General features: G+C 27.7%; 1 protein-coding gene across 1 annotated transcript in view; it reads right to left on the bottom strand.

Moving 5' to 3' along the window:
• The window catches only part of LOC114127736 (monocarboxylate transporter 12), a 315,421-nt gene extending 294,596 nt beyond the window's left edge, over positions 1-20,825 (bottom strand). Inside the window, 2 exon segments of the mRNA XM_050198714.1 lie at positions 6,523-7,024; positions 20,067-20,825. Of these exon segments, the coding sequence (XP_050054671.1) occupies positions 6,523-7,024; positions 20,067-20,114 (550 nt within the window). The 5' untranslated portion in view covers positions 20,115-20,825.
• Positions 20,826-24,964: the final 4,139 nt, after the last annotated feature.

Below are 24,964 nucleotides of genomic sequence, written 5' to 3'. Positions count from 1 at the left end.
GTTAGTATAAAACATACAGTTAAATGAGATGTCATTTTAAAGGAACGTATGATATTGAAAACTAGTGAAAAACTGAAAAAACAAGATAAAACAATTTAAATATTATAAAATGAATGTATAATTATCGCATTATAATATAAATATAATCATTTCAGCTTATTTATAAAAAATTTAGAGTTAATCAGTTATTTAGTTCTTGAGTGTTTCATAAAGTAAATTAGTGGTCAGATTTGAAAATTGGTATCGGATCTGTGAGAACTTGCGAGAAATGAACCAAATATTACTCGGTATTAATCACTTTTATTCTCATTATATTAGGACAGGTATTTACATGATATTGTATTTTTTTATTGTTTATCAAAATATAGTTTGTTTATACCAAATTATGATTTGTCACATAAATATAATATATTAAATTGTAAATACAATTGTATATTATGTATATATTGTATGTGTGTATTTTTAGGTTTTTGAATTTTCGGTCTGCGTTTATATTGTTTGCCAAAAATATTCAGTTGTTTCCTCAAAAAAAATAATAAAATGAGTAATGGCTGTACAATAAATGACTATCATGGAAAAATGATTTGTAAATTTCTTAACTAAGTATAATAATATCATAGGAATTTATTTAAATGGAATTAATTAAATTTACAAAATAAATATTATAAATGATAATAATATAAGATATACAAAATATAGTCGATCGTCGTCTAGTGTAGTTGACATAAATAAATATAACTGTAGTTCTGATGCTGAACATTAGTAGTAAATAATAATAAATATATTTATGATAAAAATTATACTAAACTTAGATATTGCATTTTTATTTTTTATATCCATAATCTACAGACATTATCGTAGGTACATACATTCAAATAAATTATTGTACTTTTATATAAAAATTTATCTATCACTGGTTTCATTTCAAAAGTAGATTAATAATTGATATCGACTTAATTACAACTCATATTGATTCGTTTAAAACAAAGTAAAATGAGTTGAAAAGTTGCATGTGCTAATAGTTCTTAAGTAAACAAAAAAAAAATAAATGACCCTGTTTAAAAAAAAAAATTGTTTTTAATATAATACTAATTTTATAAATACAAAAATGTAAAAAATTTTCAGAACATATTTTAACTAAATATTTAGTTAATTTTTAAAGCATATTTGATAATATTATAATATGTATGCTTTATTAATTAATATATTTTATAATGTAAAGTACATTTGTATCTTGTGTAATGTATAGTACCTATACTGGCTACACTATATTACAGGAGTGGCCAAACCGCGTCTTGCAAGCCGCATATTATGGCTCGCCACATATACCTTTGCGACTCACATCTTATCGTACCTAACATTTTTACAAACAATTTTTTTTAATATGAATTTATATATTATATAATAATATGGTCTTTTTCTTTTTTTTTTTACATTTATTTTGGCTCTTCCATATTTATTAATACATTTGGTGGCTCGCGAGTCTCTTTTCGCTGGCCACCCCTGCTATATTATGTATTTCATGTATGGTTTTCTGACAGATTTACGACAAGGGTGGTTGTGCTGTGCACTTGTGTCCCAAACTTTATAGGAGACAAGTTAGCTGTACTCAAAAAAAAAAAAAAAAAAAGGTTTCGATTTCGACAAGACTGGAAATCGACAATAAATAACGATCGGAAAAACTAAAACAAAATCCTAACAGATATAATACATCGTTTTCAGTACAAAAAAAAAAGGTTAACAAGAGGATAAATTATAAATTATATGTACAATACTGAATATGTTGTATACATTTACATACCGAAATATTCTATCCTAGAATTCATAGATATATATGAACATCTTCTACACCAAAAGTACACTGAAACACTGGAATCATCGTAAATCGTGATGTCTATATTTTAGCAGGTATCAACATACATATACATTATGTAAATAGTAATTCATTTAATTAACTAATTTATAAATTAATAATATTATATTTATTCAAATTCGGACCTTAAATCTCACACATTAATAATATTAAAGGGTAAAAAAAATGAGCATTCTTGATAGAATATCCGGTACACATTAAGGAGTAGGATATAAAAATACATAAGTAATACAATAATGCCACGATCGCGACTGTTTATCACGACTGCGACGCGTGCACACAACAATGTCCTGATGCCTAACAATATATTATAATACACACATATAATAACACGCAAATAATATAAAGATCAAAAACGCTAATAATTTGGGTCAATTTTTAAGTTAAAAAATATATATACTTCAATATTCTTTGGAATATATGATGTACATTGTACTTATAAAGTTAGACACTACACATTTATGAAAAAATCTTATTTTTTTTTTTATCGACAACCATATCACATTATAGTAATATTACGATGTTCAAATTTCGAATATTGATATACATATACCAAAATCATCGATAAATTTTAGAATGAAAGCTGTATATTTAATGTAGTGTAAAATAAAAGAATACAATTTATCTTAAATTGCCTGAAAAGAAAATTTTTATTTAACCCTATTTATATGTGTTATAGTTTCCTTGTTCCGATTCGAATATTATTACAAACAGACGTTATAAAATACACGACATAAATAGCCTTCTGCGACTTCACGGTCATCCCATTTGTCGAGCGGTGCATGCGTCTTCCGGGTATTGTCGCCGATTCCGGTCAGTGCATTTCCGACGACGCTCGTCACATCCGGTAGTAAAAGGCACACATTCCACTACCGCCCCCTCGAGAATGATCTTCATAGGTTTAAAGGATTGTGCGCGCATCGCATATGTTTGAATTATTCACCTCTCGAATTTTTCACTAAAAAGTTAGGATCTCATTTTCCACGTAGTTTATGTGGTGTTAGGAAAATGTATCATTTTTTAGAGTATGATAATTTAAAACAGAATATTATTTGCAATTGTACGCAAAAAAAACATTTGATGGGTCCGAGGACAACACATAATGTAATTGATGTGATCACGAGAGTGTAATTATTGTTTGATAACAGGCTGGTTTAAAAAAAAAATTTGAATATTTAAAAATAACATAATGATTTATCTGCATTTCTGATCCGTAAATCAACCACAAACTAATAACTCGAGATAATGTTTTTATACTTTTGTTATACATCAAAAATAATATTAAAAAAGTTGTATTATTTATGTATAGTTATATTACATAAAAACATATTATACTTGTTATTCATTGAAATTTTTAAAATTATAAAACATTAGTACTTTTTTAAGTATACATACAATCATATCAACTGATACAATTAAATTTTTATTTTGTGATAATTTTAATTATTAACTAAAATAATATAACTTATACATGTATTTTAACAATCAGTTAAAATATTTATTTGTATGTAATTCATTTATTATACTACTTAAATGGTTAATGTCTTTTTTACTTTTTTGTTACTATATATTTACAAATTAATCATTTTAATAGGTATTCTTCAATGTGTTTTTAGCCTTATTCCGTTTAATTTGTTAGTTAGTATAAATAGAAAGCGTATTCGAGTTAATTTACTGCCTACAAATGTTTTGATTATTTCCCGAAAATGTGGTTTAATGGTGGACACACCACACACAGTTTATTCACCCTTAACATGACACCTGAACTGTATTTTAATGTTGTACCCTTATGGGAACGATGCATACATTGGTTACACCATGACTTTGACATTTTCGTTGTAACCGTAGTCTCTAATGAATTCAAGTTAATACATACTATTAAGTGGTTGTCCAAATGTCTTAAATTTAAACGCTTAATATCTAGGTAATCAATCAATTTAATATAATATTAATATGTTATCACCTACTCATATTTTTATTAACCCTTTAAAAATATTATTTCAAACCTGTTGTAACAACTTTCTTCTTTATTAAACATTTCAAAATGCGATATAAACAACAAGTTTAATTAGATGACAATATAAGAATTTTTATCATAACAACCGTTGGCTTACGACATTCAAATAAAGAGAATAGATTAATAATTATGTCATAAAAATCTATTTGTTGGTTACAATATTTGGTTAATATATAAAAAAAATTATATAAAATTGTAGTACATTTTGTTGAAACCACATTTTCGACCTAATTTGAGGATTACGGCCATGATATTTTAACCATCAATACAGACATAAATATTTCATAAAATTATAATTGAACATCCAAAAAAAAGTACCATATATGGGCTTCAGTCTTGTAGTAATTATTTCAATGATTGATTATTATATTATAATATTATGTATTATTAATTTAACAAATTACATTGTGCATAAAAAAATATATTTCTCTAGTACAATACATTGTTAACTTAATATAATTTAAAACCAATTGATCTGTATTTTTGAATCCATAACTTTATTACTTTTAAATACGTCAATACTAATCAATACAATCTTAGTTTAAATGTATAACTAGTAAAAGTGTTTTTGTTGTGTGTTTGTATGTGTGTATGTGTGTATGAACTACCATATTTATATTTTAGTAATAAATATTGTAATACGTCGCTTAAATTTAACGTATGTACTTTACATTGTCGATAAAACAAATAAAATTGTTGACCAAATGATATTATGATAAACATTTTTAAAAATATACAACCTTCCTTAACAAATAATACAAAATACTTTTAGAAATTTGAATAAAAACAGGTAGAAATCAAACACATATTCGTAACACATATTATCAAACAGAAAAGCAGAAAAATGTTCGGAAATAACTTTTTATCATAGAAAATCAAATAAGAAAATTAATAATTCTGCTCTTGTAGTAATACCTATTGCATATTATAAAAGATTTAAATATATTATTATCAAACGATCTTTCTTTTGATGTTTATATAAGTATGATAATATTCAATAAACCTCACTGTATATTCAATTTCATACGTTGTAACTGTCCAGAATCAAAAAATTCAAGCTGTATAAAAATCTTATATTTTACTCTAGTTCATTAAATTTAAGAATACGGCTCAATTATTAAGAACCCTCACCAAACTAATTATAACTATCAAAATTGAACGTACTCGAAACTGATTACTACAGGTACTTGCATAATATAAAACAAATTAATCTCTTGATTAATTATTACTAGAATTTGACATAGAACCCCAAGGAAAAATTAATAAAATTAAACGCGATGTACTTTGGCTCCACAAATTAATGAATTCTTAGACCGACTATCCTGAATTACTGATTCTAATACCTTTAAATGTCTCTAAGACAAATAGTAATATTACACGGCGTTATTTTAAAAAATAATTACAAAAAAACCTATAAGTAAAATTTCCTCGAAAATTATTCACTGGTTTGACGAGTGAATAAAGTATAATTGTGGGTTGACGTGATTAAAAAATGTACGAGTTTCGTTATGACATGGCCGTTATGGAATTATTACGTTGGGTTGATATAATACGTATATACATTATACCTGTATCCTGTACAGTGGAAGTCAGGTACAAGGTTACACGAGTTTCAATTGCGACTCCAACACTCTAGAGAATCGTTAATTCTTGTAGCGTATTTAAAAACTTTTGGGCCAGTTTATTTTAATTTTCAGACTAAACACGTTTTTTTATGGAACAGTCGAAACGTAAAACATTACGGGTCGGATTACTATATTATATACAATGTAACAACTCGAAACGAACTATACCTGCGTAATCGCTAAATAATATGCCTGTGGTCGGTCTGAATTTAAATTCATCATGAAAAAAAAACATTCTTGTATAATATGAATGACCCCTTTTTCAACAATCTATCTTTAAAATGCTCAAAATGACACAATACAACTTTGGTTTTTATTTATTTTTTCATAATTAATACTTTTGAATTTTCTAAAGTTTCCAATAAAACCATCCTATAATAATATAATAACAATATATATTATCTAAATCATTAAATATGTCTATAAATAGCTGAAGTGACGTGTACAAAATATTTAAAAAAATGTTGTCTATGGGTATTGGATATAGTTCTATATATTATTAATAAGTAATTTTCTGCTATTAACGAGAACCGTGCCTAACGTAGATCTTATTTTATACTAAACATAAAACATAATAAAGTTATTTTGAAAGCACATTGAACCTCATCAAAGCATATAAACGTATAAGACGTCGTTACTATGTATAATATTCGTAGTAAACAACAAAGACATAAGATTTGAATACAATATTATTAACGACGTAAACACGTCCTATAAAAGTGATGTGCCCACTCCTCAGAGTGGAGCGAAAAAATGTCGAAAAATGCGTCTATTCCAAAACCGATTTTGCCACGGAAATTTCAAACAGAGCGGTGGCAAACGAGTACACCGTCGTCGGCGCGTCCCCACCACTCTCGACTAAAAATCTCCGTCACACTTAAACAATACATTATTAAATAGAATACTTAATTTTCAAAAAACGTGCTTTTAGCCCGTTTTGAAAGTACGCGCCTCTCGTTAATAAAACTATCGCACAAAAACGTTATTCGCTGCAGATGATGACTGACCTGTATTGACGACCGGCTGTCCGTGCTTCGCGGCCGCGGGTCTCAGCATGACGGCCGCGGACAGCTGCAGCCCGTGATTGAGCACGTGGACGGCCACCGCGGTGGCCACGATCACCCAACCCCACCCGCCCTCCGGGTAGTAGTGCCGCTGCAGCGTGGCCCGTTTGCGGGCGGACAGCGGCGCCAGCGGACACGTGTCGGCCGCCGTCCCGTCGCCGCCTCCGACTCCGTTGACGTCCACGCCTCCAAGGCCGCCGCCACCGCCGACGCCGCCGAACAAGCCGGTCATGTCGTCCGTGACGGCCGTGCACGGCCCTCCGTCGTCGGACGGGCCGTTGTCGGTCACGTGCACGCCGCCGCCGTCGTGTTCCAAGCGGACCACCACCACGGGCCACGTGTTGCTCCGCGACATCACGTTCATGTTGCCGTCCAACTTCATGACGGCCGCGGCGGCGCCGCCGTGCGGTGGTCGCCCTAAGGCGATGGCGACGGTGTGGGGTGTCTGAAACGAGACGAGAACGACGTTATAGGTTTTAAGTACACGACGTTTGAGCGTTATTGTCGGGTTTAGGTTAACATCGGTTTAGTGTTAGAACGACTACGACGAGTATTTATATTATACATATTATATGGGTCGGTTCTTAAAAAATTACGACATGTCAAAATAACAACGATTATTATTGTTTATACGATCGGATTTACCGTAATACTATTAGTCGTACGATTTACTTACAGGTACCACACTTTGGGTGCACTTTGTAAACTCCACCAGTTTCAAAATTCGAAATAAAAAAAAAAAAATAACAGTATTACAGAATGCTATAAATAGATACACTAATGGAGCAATACAAGACTTAGAATATTTAAAAATTTTACCACATCGTTTTAGTTAACAGACATGGCATACCTATATAATTTTGGATTATTGTTAAATATAACGATTATTTATTATGATTTCATTAATTTTACTATGATTAAAATATTTAATGTAGACGATATGATATTGTATTATTTGTATTATATTATAATTTTTTTTTTAATAATATATCATATTAATCGTATTCTTCTACTTGATTTTCTTCACTAGCGGAGTTTACATGAGCTTATTTTACCTGGTTTCTATTTCTGGTGAAGTTAATCGTAAAAAAAGGTACTTGTGGGCGGAGTTTTATGCGCCACGCACTTTAAAACACCATTGACCTAGTGTCATCATTAATATGTATTTTTTAATTAACTTTTTAAATATAGCCTGCCTACTTCTTATCAACTACACATATCCTACGACAATCGAGTCGTTGATCCATTTAAAGCATTTCGTGCGCTTATTATTTCAAAACTATTAAAGTTTTTGAAAATATTTTTATTACATAATTTAAAGTCGTTCAAAAACAGAATTTTCTAATCGTACATATATTACATTATACCATTTCATACTGTTACTATTTAAAAATGAAATGTTAAAAACAAAACTTGCATTTTTACTTAAGTAAAAATTTACCGTTACACAAATTGTCACACTTGTGACTAACATTACGTTTATTGACACATTGAATGGCAAACAAGCAATATAACCGTAAATCTTAGTATCCATCTCATCAACATTTTTTATTTCATATGATCATTTTTTTTTTCTAAACAAACTTAAATTTACAATCTATACCAACAAGGTATAATAAGTAAGTATAGTGACTTTTTTACAATGACGTTTATAAACAGAATAGGAGGCTCCCAGTAGTACCACCTGAAATGAATTGATATACGATCATTAACAACTTTATTCACAAGAAAATAACAATAATTCCCTCATTTGTAGCAAAGAATATTATTTTCCGATATAACGTCATTTATTATAACATATAAGTATAATTTTACGTTAACTTCACCGTGTTCACTCAAGTTTACGGCAGGTAACCACCACTAAAAAAAAATGTACTTAAAAAATCACTTAAGAATGTGAAAAAGTTTCTGATACCAAAAGAAATTTATAAATTACAAAACCGTTTCAAACAATCATCAAGTACGTTCAAAAATAATATCGAATATGATACACCATAATGTACTGCTATACGTAACTGACCGAGAGACCTCATCGGCGGTTATAACCGTGAGAACCTCTCTATATTTTTTTTTTTTTTTTTATCTAGAACTTTATCCTTATGGAACGTATTGATTTAGCCGCACCTTTTAGGCAGTACATATTGTAGTAAAAACTAACAGCAACTATACGTAGGCATATCAGATTTTCGAAGAGGAGTAGTTGAAATACGATCGTTTGGCAGTTATAGTAGATCAAGTAGGTCAAGCCCAAAAAAAATATATACCCCTATTGAGTTCACGTTTGGAAAAATAAAAATCTGGAATTTTTCAAAAACATTTCTTAAAATCTTATTTCATCAAATAATTCAAATAATACAATGTTGGATGAAAAATAACTCTTAACAATGATTATTACAATATTAGCAGCAAACAATGTTTAATATTAAAAAAAAATAACTAATAAATTACAGGTTTCATTACTTCAACAGTAAAAGAAAAACTAAGATAATGCGTTGCTTTTTATTTTATTTATTTATTTATTTATTTTTAATAAATATAGGTTATAAAAATATTATATTATAGATAAATATACATAAATACGTTATAAACTATAGTATTAAAATTGCTCATTGTGTAGAAATAAATTGTTTTGTGTATAAAATGAAATTTTCAGAAAACGATAAGTATAGAACACGAATTACAACCAATGGACAGCGATTCATTCCCTTATTATTTGATACTAAACTCGTGTGAATACGAAATGTAGTCTTTCATCCGTGCTAAGACGTAGGGAGAAACTGTAAAGTCAATACCGTGTATACAGCACCGAGACGTGTGGATGGACAAAACGTAATTACCACATGTCTTTACGGTAAAACATGGATAAATCAAAAGTGAGCACATTCTGGGTGGTCTTGGATCCAGTAGCCATGGGTGGAAGAAGTACTATTTTGAAACCACAATACAGTAATCACAGAGTAAACAAGATTAAAGAACTTCCGTTGACTGCCATTCGCAGTTCTCTATAGTCATTAGTTAATCGTTTTATAATAATATACAATATGTGTTTATACTAAATTCATATAGCATCATATAAGTTATCACTAATACCATTTATGTTATTACAATAAGTAAATGTACAAAAACGATAAACTCTAAATAAAATATACTGTATGTATGTATATTTTAAATGTAATCAAATAATATAATATCAATAGTTGGTCTTTACGTATAAACATAATTGGCCGATGAAAAATATAATATTACCTATCAAATGAATTATAATAGGATACTCCTCTTTTCAAAATATAGTTAAGGGGGGGATCACAAAAAACCGACAAAAATCAAAAAATTATTCGCATATTATCCTCGTAGATGGCTCGTAGATGGGGTCCATAGCAGTCGCAAGTACAAAGTACAAGCATTACTGCGTGTACCACCATCGTTATTCCTATCAACATTCGAGACGCAAACAACACGGCTCAAACGAATCTCACGCCATGGCAGTTTGCGTCATCGTCTGCTTAATGGATTGATAAAAGCGTGTAATCAGTGAATAAATTCCCTTATACTTGTATGGTGTATAGTGTTCAAACTATTCACGCGCGCGATCGTGGTGATGGGCAGAAGACGTAGAGATCCCGTTTGAATCGCAAACAACGATGTAAATAACGCATATATCCATCAGATAAATGTGTAAAAAAGAATCGAAAATACATACTAGCTAAATCGAATTGACGACGTCGATCGAAATTAATACGTTTTAATCATAAACGTAAACCAAATTGTTATTCACACCGTCGGGGCCTGCTAAAATAATTTTCGCTATAGTGCCTATAGAGTGTAGACTTATTTTTAAAAAATATTTTACAACAATCAATCATTAAGCTTGTGTAATGTTAGAACATTTCTGCGTGATTACATTTTGTTTTTATTTTCAACTGCATGCATTTGATGATCAACCAAAAAAAACATAATCGAATTACTGGATATAAAATTATTTGCACGTTAAATTAAAAATTTTGTTTACACGTTTTTATTTGACCATTTCTTCGAACATCATTAATAAGTTTTAAGTACATACAATTTTTAGGTCAAGAGGTTTTAATTATTGTACGATAACCCGCGATTCCTTTTACGTGGCGTTAAGTTATATTGGAAATTTTTAAAGAATACTGTAAACGCAGTAGTGGACAGTAATGAACACAATAAACTTTTATAATTTCAGCTAGATTAAATACAAAAATTAGACATTATTGTTTACTAGTATTATGCTGAACATTAAAAAGGATCGTAAACTTAATCTATATATGTCAAGTTTGTATAATTAAAATGACAAAAAGTATTTAGTACGATTTTAAAATAGTATGGTAGTTCAGTATTTCATTCCAAAAAATTAAACTCAAACGACTTAATATTTTATTTTTTTTTTTATTAGAAAAGTTTGATATATGTGATACACCAACGCAATACAAGCTTATTGATAGGACTTTTAATTTCTTAATACGTTTCTTGGTAAATATAAATACACTAAAAATGACTGATAACTAAATATAAAATAATATCATAATATAAATAGATCGTGCTCAATTTGTTCGTAGAATTTTGCAATTGCAATCAAATAAAGTCACCGCTTGTCCTTTTTTTATTATTTCAAACGATTCGTTAAAATAACGTATCTAATATGCCCCTGATTCCGTATACTCAAGTTATGTCACACTAACTTCTACCACTAAAAGGTGTTAGTATGATTATTGTAACGAAGACTGTGAGGATTGTACAGTTGCACGTGCACGATGGACAGTAAAGTATTTAAAAACCGTTAATACGTTTTTTATTAGATATAATATGATAATTTGGAATACATGCCGAACCCTACACGTGTTATTCAAGCAATTTTTTTTTAGATTTCAGTTTCGACTATTAATCAAAAGTATAATACATTATAAGAACGACGATATTCTTAACAAAAACCTTATAGGTATCATCGTTCAGTTTGGAAAACGTGACCTCGTTCTATAATAACCACATCAAACTTTATGAGATTACACTATGGAAATGCGAAGTAGCGTAAGGAGCAGTTCTGTGTAAAATTACAAGAAAAAAAACATACCCACGCAGTTATGTGTCGGAGTTTATATATGTATACACGAGTCTAATGTTATAATCATATATAATAATTACATCTATAACAATACTATCAGAACAAAGTTTAGTAAACTTTTCCAATGCCTGCAATTTAACTAAATTTATTTTATGTTTTCTATTTAATTATGTTGCGTTAACACCCTAGATTTAACGTAAATCGCTACAAACTTACATGCGATTTGTAATTGTTTTTCAACAAATATATTATGTTTACGACATCGTATAGTAGTTATTTTATCATTTATGATTTATAATCAGTATGGTGCCATCAAAAATATATAATTTCATTTATTTAGTGTTTATAATAGTGTTATACGCACACTTTATTAATATATGATATTATAATACATTGGAAACGTACGCACGTTTTTCAACACCGGTCAATTCAAACACTTTTTTGTAGTTATAATGACGTAAATAAACGTGAAACGAAACCTCAAATGTGTAATAAAAGTGAAATGAATAACAGCTGGGATTGTCTACTCGATATTTCCGATGAAATATATTTATAAAAAATATTAATTCAATTAAAGCGAGTCTATTTTGGTGCAAACAAAATCTGAAATAGTTCGTCTTTATTATGCGTGTGCTTTATTGGAATTGTGAGTACGTAATTCTATATTTGAATATTGCAAAATTATACACCTCGCCTACTTATAAATAGGAAAATAATTCATTTTACCCATGGTATTTGTTGTATAAATATAAATTAATATATTTTCATTCTCAAACTGTAACTCACTCAAAATGTATTATTACTAGCACTCAATATATTGTACAAAGGTGTTCTTATAGTGAAAAAATACCGTTTTTAAATTATTGTGACTTAAAATATTTTAGATAAATATTGACTGATTCGTATAAAAAGAAACACCCTGTAAACCAAAATATGTAATATTATTTATAGATATAACTGATCGAATGTTCATCATATGCATTATGCGTATTGTGTACATGTGTTAAAATGGAAATATGCGCGTGTGCTTGAATTTTCAACCATCATTCGCACTTTCCTATTTTTATTTTTTTTTCATCGTTGCTGATACTATTGAGACAGATAATGGCGTAGAATTGGCGGGTGGATACATCTTACTCATATACTATACTTTATAGTAAATATTCAAACAAAGATATTACCATCAAACGAGCGCCAATATCAAATTTTACAGAATTAAGCAAATCGCCTGAAGTGTTAAGATTTTAGTGATCTCCTGCGCGGCCTGGTAAAAGCCAGCAGCTGCACAATCAAACAGAGTACCTAACGCTTTCAAAAGTGTATTATAATTATGCGCTATAAAAATATGATAAGAACACGGTTCTGAGTAGTTCGAATAATGCGTATTACATGATCAACATGAATGTTATAGTATGGCATACGTAATATTAATGTAGTAATTTATGTTGTTTGAACGACCTAAAAAAAAAAAAAAAAATTAAAACAACGACGATATTCGTGTCGTTTGTGACTTATTTTAAATTTGCACGTCACAGTTTCTCTATTTGTTTATGATTATTATTATTATTATTTTTTCTAAAAAAAAAAATGCCTGTCCGTTAAATGGTAGCTGTAACTCGTATAAAAGTTTTATGTGTTGAGGGTTTATTTCAGTACTCTGCATATTATTAAGTATAAACTACCGCGCGCGCCGACGCGAAATACGATAATTTATTGTTTATGGTATAATACATAAAGATATTGCAATTAAAACAATCCTAAGCCGTTTAAAAATACACTTTGGTCACTAATAAAACTGCCCAAAACCACAATCTATCGCTAACCCATTTTTACAACGAACTATAATATAAGTAGGTTACTAGCTCGCTAAATTAAATACTATTATATAATAATTACATTGTCACCTAATACAAATTAACGTATTTTTAAATGATATCAAAAAAGAAATTTAATTGTAAAATATTTCAAAGCATCACAAATTTACATATTATTTACAATTTAGAATTAATTTATAGGTACTGCGAAATATATCGTTTTACCCTAGTTTTTTTTTAATAATGATCAATTACAATATTATTGTTTTATTTATTTGAAACGGTCGATATTAATTTAGAATACTGCGATGAATACACTAGTGACCAACATATTATAATATCATCAAGTCATTCAAAACGTTACTCAATAGAATAAATGTAATATATATTATTATAATATATTAACAGTATTATAGTATAACTTACCAAATCGTTTGCTATCAATAAAAGTTAAAACTATGCGTCACATTGAACGAAACGAACCTTTGTTTGTACAAAGTATAAATCTAAAACACGCGTTCGCAATTCGTAAAATGTATTTATTATGTATATAGGTACACAAGATATATACTACAAGAGTATTATATTTATTTTGCATAAGGATTATGGATGTTTTGAATGTTTTGATATTCTTCAAAGGCGATTTAACGAAGAATATTATGTAAACAATGTGTCAAAATACTGTACAAAGTCATCTAAACCTCTACTTTCTACTTGGCCATTTAGTTGTTAATTTATATGCAATCAAAACATACATATTAAATGCCATTATTTGTCGAAAAATGCATGTTACATAGAAGAATAAACACTTTATTTTCGAACAAAAACCAAACTAACTTTTAGTTATATATTATATTTAATGTTACGAATGCAATACCTAATAATAATTGTAATTTTATTATTTCCAAATATATTTTTTGTTTTTATAGATGTTATGTACAAATACGTGTATGTTGTATAATATTATGTACCATGAAACGTATCGATGAATAAAAATATTAAAAAAAACTAAACAATTTATATATTATAGGATGATGCACCAAGCATGCTCACTGCCATTTCCTTATTAATTAATGATAAATTTATTCAAATTATAAATAAATAGTACCAAATTTTAAATTTGAACAAATGATTATTCAGTTATTATAATGTTTATATCAAAGACAATAGTCCTTAAAAATGGTTTTAAAAAATATAAAATAAATGTAATATCGGACTTAGTAGTTTTTTATAAATTATAATAGTTGATAAATTGAAACTAAAATAACTGAAAACCGAAGTTTTTACCACCACAGGAAAATTCTCAACCAGTGTGTAGTCAAATAAGTTCAAATATATCGTGAAGTATATTAAATTTAAAAACATTTTTTACACGATTTACAAAAACGAATAGGTATTTGATATAATAAATAAAAATAAGTTATCTGTTATCGATATTTATCATTATATGTTATATTTTTTCTTTATTATTTTTAATTTTACATTCTTAATTCAAATTAAATATTACCCATTAATCTATTTTTTTTTAACGTATTACACATTATGAAATATTTTAATGGTGTATCGCCATAATACAAAAGTCAAAAACAATGTCTTAAGTACTTAGTACAAAAATCTTAGGAATTTGAAAATATGGTTTAAAGGTATAAAATATAGAAATTTCAATAAAATCGTTATTGAAAGATAAAAAGAAAGTGAGAATGCTTGGAAAAATATTTTGCATATTTTTTATTAAAACGAAATATTATTCTACGTAAATGAGTACATATTATATTAAATATAATATAACTCCGCTTGAATGATATATAATTAATAGTGATGTTAAGTATAAAGTTATTTAAATCTGTTGATAATTTATTTAGTAAATATTTCTTGTATATAAGTAAAAAATATTTAAAATTAATTTTACTGTAACCTAAATAGCAAAAACAATTTATTTTGTCTTAAAAGTATAACCTACCTAATACCTTTTTAACATGTAATAACGTATCACCAAATGTTATAAGTGATTACCATCACAATTTAAATGAAATTAATAAGAACCTATTCATACATAATTAACTATTCAGATTTTCTAGAGAAAAGGGCATAAATCTTTTAAATTTTAGATAAAATGTCCCTCCTTATCGCTTAAAAGGTTGAATAGCACTCGGGAGAGCATTTAACTTGTAAATAACGTTAAATTGTATTCGTTTCTCGATGTTCCAAATCAACAGTATAATATCATAATCCAATGTGCAATAAAACGTTTCGCTTTCAAGATTTAACAAGGTCTTAAACCAAAAAACCCCAAAAAAAAAAAATAATAATAATAATAATAAATAACTAGAAATACACCATTCATGTAATAAAAGTGTTCGGATGAATATTTTCCGTTATTAAAAATTTAAAATAAATTCATAAGTGTCAATAATAAATCAAATAAAACTATTATTAAATCTCTGAGAAAAAAAATATTGAAATTGAGTATGTATTTACGTATTAATCATATATATTTAATTAAAACCATAGTAAATTAAAATACCATAATTATCGTTTATGGTAGAATTACAATCGTTAACGCCACATACCTACCTAATTTGGAAATGTTAAGAAAAGATATACGTTTCATATAATACATAATAAATGTCGATTATTACGTTAAAATCAATCGAAATTTTTTCTGTATACGTCATACCATAATATATGTAAATAAAACACTATATTTTTCTAACACTCCGTAAATCCGATATTTATATGACCAAAACACGGGAAACTTAATTTTTCCGAATAAATTATTTTTATTATACCTCCTGGTTACTTCCTATCATCCACTTCTATTTTTAATTTTTTTTTTTTTCGAAAAAAAATATTATATTCATGTAAGAGTTCCAATTTATATTCACGATAAGCCCATAGTTATGAGTAGTTGACTTGATCTGATAACAATACGGGTTGTCGAGCTAAATAGGCTGAACTTTTTAAACGCGTAAGTATATATTAAATATTTTCAAGCGATCAATAAAAAATATGAAAATAAAAACATAAAACAACATTAAATTATAATAGTATACTAGGCTACGTACTACGCAGAATTAATAATCGTAATACTTTTAATGTTTTACGACAACAGTGTTAGAATAGTTTACAGTGTTCACCGTTCTTACTACGATATAATAATATTATAACTACATGTGTTAGGATTTAAACTTAGTCGGTATAGGACATAGGTATTGTTTTCATCGCATGTAACAATATTATTTACATGACTTTAATTATTCATATTACACTAATGACAAAAATATATTTCATTTTTATTTTTGATCTTTTAGAAATTTGAGAACTTTTAGTATGTCAATATCACATCTAATTTATTTTTCTACTTACTTACTTTGTAAATATATTCATGTATTATAAGTACCATTAGTTTTACATTAAATATTAAAATTCGCGTGAATAAATTATTATTATTGTAATTACCGAAAATTAGTTCTAACATTTATCCAACAAGTACCCGAAGATTTTCAACCACAAAAAAATTATTTCAGAGCATATCGAATAAAAAATTAGAACTAACGAACTCTTCTGTCATTTTTATTGTCGGAAATAACTACGTGGTAAACAAAATAGGTTAAGGTTATCTCTAAGTTTTATTTCTTATTTTTAGATCTTATATAGGGTGAAAAGATTATTGAATTTTAAATTTTCAAGGAAGAGAATTTTTTACACGTCAATTCGTCAACTTATATTTTTCTATCTTTAGAAACCATTGTCCTAAATTATTTTTATTTTATTTATTTATCTAAGTATAAAATATATGTGATAACTGATTATTAATAATTTAAAATGCATTCTATGGAAACAATTATCTGATATTCAAACATGAACCATTTTATTTTAATGTTATACGAAATATAATTATTTAGACAATATCATTACTTAAATATATTGAAATCTCAAGAAATCAGAAGATTGGTATGTATAAAAAAACATAAATTTATTTTAATACTTAAAATTCTTAATATAAAAATACTATATTACATTATACAACGAATAAAATATATTTTAGTGTACAGGAAATTTCAAGGGAATTCATTTTTCATAGACTTTCAACTTATCGAGATTCGAGTGCATTTTTTAGTACACTACTATTCGATTTGATGACTTATTTCTATTATGTTGCACTGCGTAAACTACCTTATATGATAGGGACAAAACACTATAAAAGTTAATTTTTTTTTATTAATCATAAATGTTTCGAAAAAAATCTATTACAAGCAAGTATTTTCAGATAAGTATAATAGGTTAAAGAAGTTATTGCAAGATTAAGTAATGATAACAAAAAAATATAAATAATACGTTCATATTATATGATTTATTAAAAATATTTTTTGAGAAAATAGAGACAAGTGCACCATTGAAAATCAAACACAAAAGGTATAACAAAAACAATTTTTTTTGGAAATTCTCAAATATTTATTTTTAGTCGCACAAGTAGCAAATTAAAACTTAGTAAGTAAGAAAAATCCATTGTTTTAATTAATCTTAACCATTTTTAATAACAATACTCCTCTAAAATGTGTTCAGATTTCAAACCAATGATTTATTTTTAAACTTAAGTGTTACAACTAAAAAACAGCCGTTCAAATGACCCACTAGTTTCTTGTATCAACATTTTGAACTAACAAAAATGTTGTTCTAAATAAATAAATTATAAAAAATAATGATAGTATATATTAAATCTAATATAATTTATAGTACAATTAGCTTAAACTTCAAAAATAATCAACGACAATCATTGGAGGTATTAAATAATCACTCATTAGTCATTACTATATTAGTTAATTACACATTTACATTACAAGTATTATTTTCATAAATATCACATGTCGTGCTAACTAATATTTTAGGGTGACATAAGTATAATTTACTAAATAGTACCCATAATATAATATTACTCCAATAGCTAACCAACCAGCAATTAATATATTGAGACATGATAGCCCTATAGTGGTTGGTGCATTATTATTATTTTGCTTAGTTATAATTAATACTATTATTTTATGTATTTATAATAATAAAGTTAAGTTCAATACCGTATATAAATATTGAAAAATCGAATTAACTTCATTAATAGCGAGTCCCTAACAATGAATATTCTATTTGTATAATATGGAGTGTATATAAATATAAAATATAACCTCTTTATAATATATTAATATTCTGCGAATTTCAGTTTAACGATTTTCATAAAACACTTATTTCATAAAACATTTATTATTTTTATATTTTGTACAATATGTATAACTTAAAACAGTTCTATAGTTATCATTGTTATAAACATGTAACAGTATTTATTTTATTTTATCGATATTTTTAAAACGTTCACGTGCGCGTAATGTAATTTTAGTTTCAAAGCGTAACAAGGGAGTTTTAAATTTTTACAATGATGTATTTTCACGCTTACGTTTTTTTTTTAGATGAGACAGTAAAAACGCTCGAAAATATCATGCAGCTTAAAAATTGAATGTGTGTTACGTACTATATAAAATTGGTAATTTTTTTAATTTTTCATCTGTTTTTTTGAGTATTATATAAGAAAGTGGCAAAATAAATTGAGTTAATTGTGCAGATTAAACAGAACCATGGATAAAACAATGTTTTGGATTTAAAAATGTATCGTTTTTATTAAATTTAAAATCATACCCAACCAGTCAGAAACTCGTTCAACCAGATTACATATCATTTTAACCTTTGTAATAGTTAGTAGATATAATTATATACCATTCTGACAATTTAACATGTAAATTGTAATTTACAGCATTCGGATAAATTGGAAAAAATAAATGTCAATGATTATTTTGATGTATTATCTTGATTTATATATTATCTTTTTAGACACATTAAACTTTTGTATGACTGTTGTAATCGTGTAACGGTGTAACATTTGAACAACTTGAACGTTTTCAATAAATGTTATATCAATAGAATCCTTGAAACTTGGAGAGTATTTTTAGTTTATTATTTCAACCCCTATAGGTTATTATAGAGTGACATACATGAATTTAGTTTTTTATCCTAAAAATTGAATATTTTTTTGTGTATTTAAATGATTGCCATTGGTTAAAAATTATATTGCTACCTATTATAATTAGACAAATATGGTGTATAAATATATATATATATATAATTTTTTTTTAAATAAATCTTAAAATCTGATATTTATGAAAAAATTACAATGATTACTTTAATGATTTTCAATTAACTCTGAATATATTTTTGATATAAGTTCATGAAGACCAATGCTAATCTTAACGATATTAGATTTACGTCGGATTTTAAACATTTGTTGAATCTGTGTCCATTTTTGTTTTTATGTCCATAGTTAAGAAAAGTATAAAATTATTCATTTTAATTGCAGTATTTATATTATTTATTTCAACCGAAGCAAGACGGAAAACGATAAAGTGATAGATTAATATTAACTTGGGTGAAGTCAAGTAATACATTTAATTTAAATTGATTTACGAATGTGTCTAAAAAAGCTCACAGTCTAGTTTAACTAGTTTAAGATTATATTATTATGTTATTATAATAATAGTGCTCCTCACTTTGTAGTCCACCTGCAGTGGTGGCCGATCACAGTAATATTGTGACATCGGACCGTCGCCATCGCCGCCGTCTTCGCACGAACATGTATACAACACGACTCCGTAAAATAACGATAATAATAATATTATGTATTATATTATGCGTGAGTGTTAAGTAGGTATGATATTTTTGTTCAGAAGCGAACGGTCGATAGATGATGAAAATCGCGCTGTACGATTATTAGGTGTATTTTCGTACTTATGTACTTGTAATTTTTTTATATATAAATTGGTACCTAGCGAAAGTCGTGATTACGAACCAAGTCCCGTGCGAATATGTGACACGGCGCGTGATAAGGATCTCCACGGCAGGCGCGTTACCTATTGTAATTTTTTTTTTTTTTTAGGTGTCCGATTTTGAAATTTTTTGTTTTTAATTCCTATCAGACGTTGCGGCTGAGATCACTCAACAGTCCGATCACGTTTCCACGTGGAATTTCGATTACGATCGTTGACGGTGTTTGTGTGCGTATTTGTGTACCATGGTGTCACCTGCAGAGCGATATTATTACAATACGCAGACGAGGTTCGTTATTTTTGGGACGCGATTTACAGTCGAGAACGACCGCGAATGAGTAAGACGGCGACGAAAAATTAATTATTTTTTTATGTATTTTGATTTCAGCGAGCGGTGATTTATTCACGCGGCGAGTTTCTGTCTACGCTACACCCGGACGATAACACGACGTGTGATTCCGACCGAGTCACGTTGACCACTGCCGCCTTCGCAGCTCTCGTCGTCTCTCCGTAACTTCTCCGACGGCAAAACGGCGCACTTGTTGAACTCCGCATGCAGTGTATAATAAGTTCGTCGCGACAGTGTGTAAAATACGCACGCTACTACTTGAAAACAATAATATTACGTGTTATTATAATTATTATCGTGGTTAAACTGTGTGATCAATAGAAAATGTCCAAAAGTAGACAACCTTCCGAGAAACGGACGCCGTTTAGGATCCCGTCGGTACATATTTATACTCGAGACAAATTTAAAGTAAATACTATACAAAAATATAAATACTAAACATATCGAAAACATTTATTATATTTTTTAAATTATTTTGTATGTCATGTTGTTTTTTTTTTTTTTGTTGTTGTTGTTTGTCACTATCATAACAATATCGACCGTCTATTAAAATTAATTTGGATAAAAAATATAACTATAATATAATATAGTACTTCACTCAGTTCACTCAACACGATTTATTTAAACGTTTACTCGTATTATCGATTGACACAATCGAGTCGCTATAAATCGAAGTTTGTTTTTTCCCGCTGAAGAATTTATAAGTTATACTTGAAGTATTTAACTCAAAAAAGCCGAATTTATTTTTATTCCCCTCAAAATTTGAGGTATCGCGATTCGGCCGTATACACAAGGGAATCAAGATAAAACGAGAACAAAATAATAAATTATATTAAAACATTTAGATAAATTTTAAGTAAGACATTATGAACTTAATAATATTTATATAAATAAGATAAAACTAAGCGCCTGGGCAAAAGGTATAAAAACATTATTGTCAGTCGTATAGCTGAGTACATTAATTGTTGTGGTCCGTTGGATGTTTTTTATCGGGAGGTTTCGCTGTGCAGTTATGGTCTTGACGGACGAAATGTCATAGCGGCGACACTGTGTCCCTTCAGAATTTCAGACGCACAAGTGCATTCGCTAAAAGTCATCCGATGACCTTTCAAGTATTAATATAATTACTAACATAACAACGATATCACGCATCCGCGAGTCGAGTCAAGTTAAGTCGTGCTTGTTTGTTTGTTTGTTTGTACACTTTACAGCGAAATGTAGGTTTATTTCTTTTATCGTATTACTGTATTTTAAAGAACAGAATATACACAATATATAATACACCCACAGTCTACACATATACATATATTATAATAAATTATAATATACATAATATATATTATATATATTTGGGCAAAACGCTTCTATAATATATGTATTATAATATTATAACTCAACGATGTATTGCTGTGTTCGTCTAAAACTGCATCAAAAATTGTTTTTAAAATATAATATTATTATTATAATATGTCATCGTCGGAAAATCAATAAGCGCATTTATTTCCCTCGAGTGTTAAAGAGCTATGTATAGAATATTAAATATGCACCCGACGACATTTTAAATTTTCATTTTTTTTTTAATTTTTTTTCTACATTGTAGCTAATATACAAAAATAAACTCCCTCCGATCATTCATTAAATATATTATTATATTTACATGAATTAAATTATAAAAAGGGAAAATATCGTAATATTACTTTTAAACTACTCGTCGTGTATAATATACCTATCGATTGCGATCGATAGCTTGTGATGTGGATTAGGCCTAATGGGGACACCGCCACAATAAAAAAACACGCCTCGTGTAATACCTCATAAACGACATGGACGATGTAATCGTATGTCGTTCAACAATAATTAAAGGTGGGGAAGAAAATTACACAATATTAGAATATTAGAATTTTTCAGTAAAGTATTTAACAATACCAATTAAATAAATCTAAATCGTGCAATTGAATTGCTTGAAAAAAATACTCATCGTGATATTATAGTAACCTTGACATAAAAAAATTAAAATATGGTTATGAGAGCGACGCAGTAATAATACACTAAAAAAAAAAAAAAGATCGAAAACATAATATTATTTTTACCAATTATTATCTTTTTTAAAAATGTGCAGTTCTCTATAATACACATATACAATTAATTACATTTCAAACGGAATTCCTCACGTGGTGAGATAACGTAATAAGCGCCGAGAAAATCGGTCGAACCAAAACGTAGTTGGAAATCCGACGAGAGAAAATACCACTGATACGATGTAGAGACTGCGCAACGGCCCGTCTAGATAATACCGTCTTACAGAAATCTAAACAAACTCATGGACTTAAAACATCGTCAATAATGATCGATATCACTAGACTAAGCACCTGTCGTACGACTATTATTTATTTTTTGTAAAATAAATCTAATACACCTCTTAGGTATAAGCTCTTATTATTTTTCTCGACATTTCTTATTGTTTCCTACTTTGAATATTCACCATTGTACGCTCCGTATATTGTGATTTAGAAAACTTTGTATAACAACAATCAATCAAAAAATAATTTAATAACAAACGAACAATAACATGTGCGGATATAAAATTCTTAGAAATATCAATTTAACTGTAAGCAACCGTTGTAAAATAAATTACTGCTCGTCACTCAAAAAGTCAAAACTGAGAATTAATAATAGAATTTGTAGGAAAATAATAGTAAGACCACGTTTTATGTTACTGTGTGTACGTGAAACTATATCAACAAAAGTTGGTTTGTTTTTTCTTATGAAAAAATAAGAAAGAACAAAATAAACGTATTTTATTGTAACTTATGAGAAAGACGCTTACCTCGTTTTGTTTATATTTATTATTTACTGTTACAAGAACAATGCATATTATTACCATATTAAATTATTGATTTAAGTAAAATATTTAACTTTCGGTTTTAAAAAAAAAATACTTTAAATCGTTACTTATTGAAGATGTGTATGTAACCAGCATACTTATGTGTAGGATAGAAAAAAACATAAACATTGTATATATATACTGACCTACTAAAGCAAAAAAAATAACATAGAGAGATTTTAACACGAAAACCCAGCTCCGTGAAAACAATATGGTTAAAATAAATCCTTTAATAGTCTCAAGAATGTTTCATTATCCAAAGGGTTTGGATGAGTAACTGATTTGGTAATGGTTATAATATATTAATTATTTTATACTAGAAAATAGTTTAATTTTACATCATCGACTCCAATAATAATAACCTTCATGTAAAAGTTACGATGTATGAATGTTAATTAATTTAAAAACATCACGAAGCGTATTGACAATACAAGTAAAACATTTAAAATTGTATTTATGAGTAGCTAAATATCTATAAAAAAAAAAAAACATCACTAAGAAAACATATTTTTTTTATTAGGGTTTAAAACTAAAATAATAACCGTGCCAATATGGTATACGAAATATATTATATTATATAAATTATTTATTTACTATTAAAATTATACATGAAATTTATATTTCTGTTATTACTATTCGAGAAAATGCTACACACTCATAAATTGTAGAATTTTAAAATAGGGTTGACGTGAATAAATACTGTTTATTAAATTGTGATAATATTAAAATCACCAAAATGTTATAAAGAAAATATAATGAAATATTATCGTAACTTAGCGTGCCAATTTTCTATTATTATATATTTTTTCTGTTTTTGCTTTATTTTACAGTTTTATACTCCATATAAAGATTTTTTAACTGCTCAATACATTATAAAAATTATTAAATAAGTTTATCGGACATTTAAAAATGTTTAAATACAGGTAAAGTTTTACCTAATGTAAACATTTTGTGATTTTACAAAAATGTCCTAGTAACTTAGGATTTAATCAAACTTAGAACAGCGCATTTTATTTATTATTATATAGTTTTGTTTTCCTAGATAGTATTTCCTTAAAATATATTTAATCTGTATTTTATATCATTTTGTATTGAGCAGATTTAAGTAGATATTTTCTCCTAGAAAATTATTTCAAGAACATGTTTTCAGTTTTCACTCATCATACTTTGTACTTTCTTATACAAAATTGATTTTATATTAAAATATAAAAATACATTTTTTCATGCTGTATGAAAAAACATTAACTTACAAAAATATAAAACATACTATACATACCTAATATATGCAAATTTGTTAAACTATACCAAAATTAATGCATATCATCCCCACGCATTTAGTCTAAACTCTAGAGTTTAAACATTATGAATTACCGTTGTTCATATGTAAAA

This window comes from Aphis gossypii, chromosome 1, assembly GCF_020184175.1.
Source record: "Aphis gossypii isolate Hap1 chromosome 1, ASM2018417v2, whole genome shotgun sequence".
Taxonomy (NCBI): Eukaryota; Metazoa; Arthropoda; class Insecta; order Hemiptera; family Aphididae; genus Aphis; species Aphis gossypii.
This window is presented reverse-complemented; position numbering and strand designations above follow the sequence as displayed.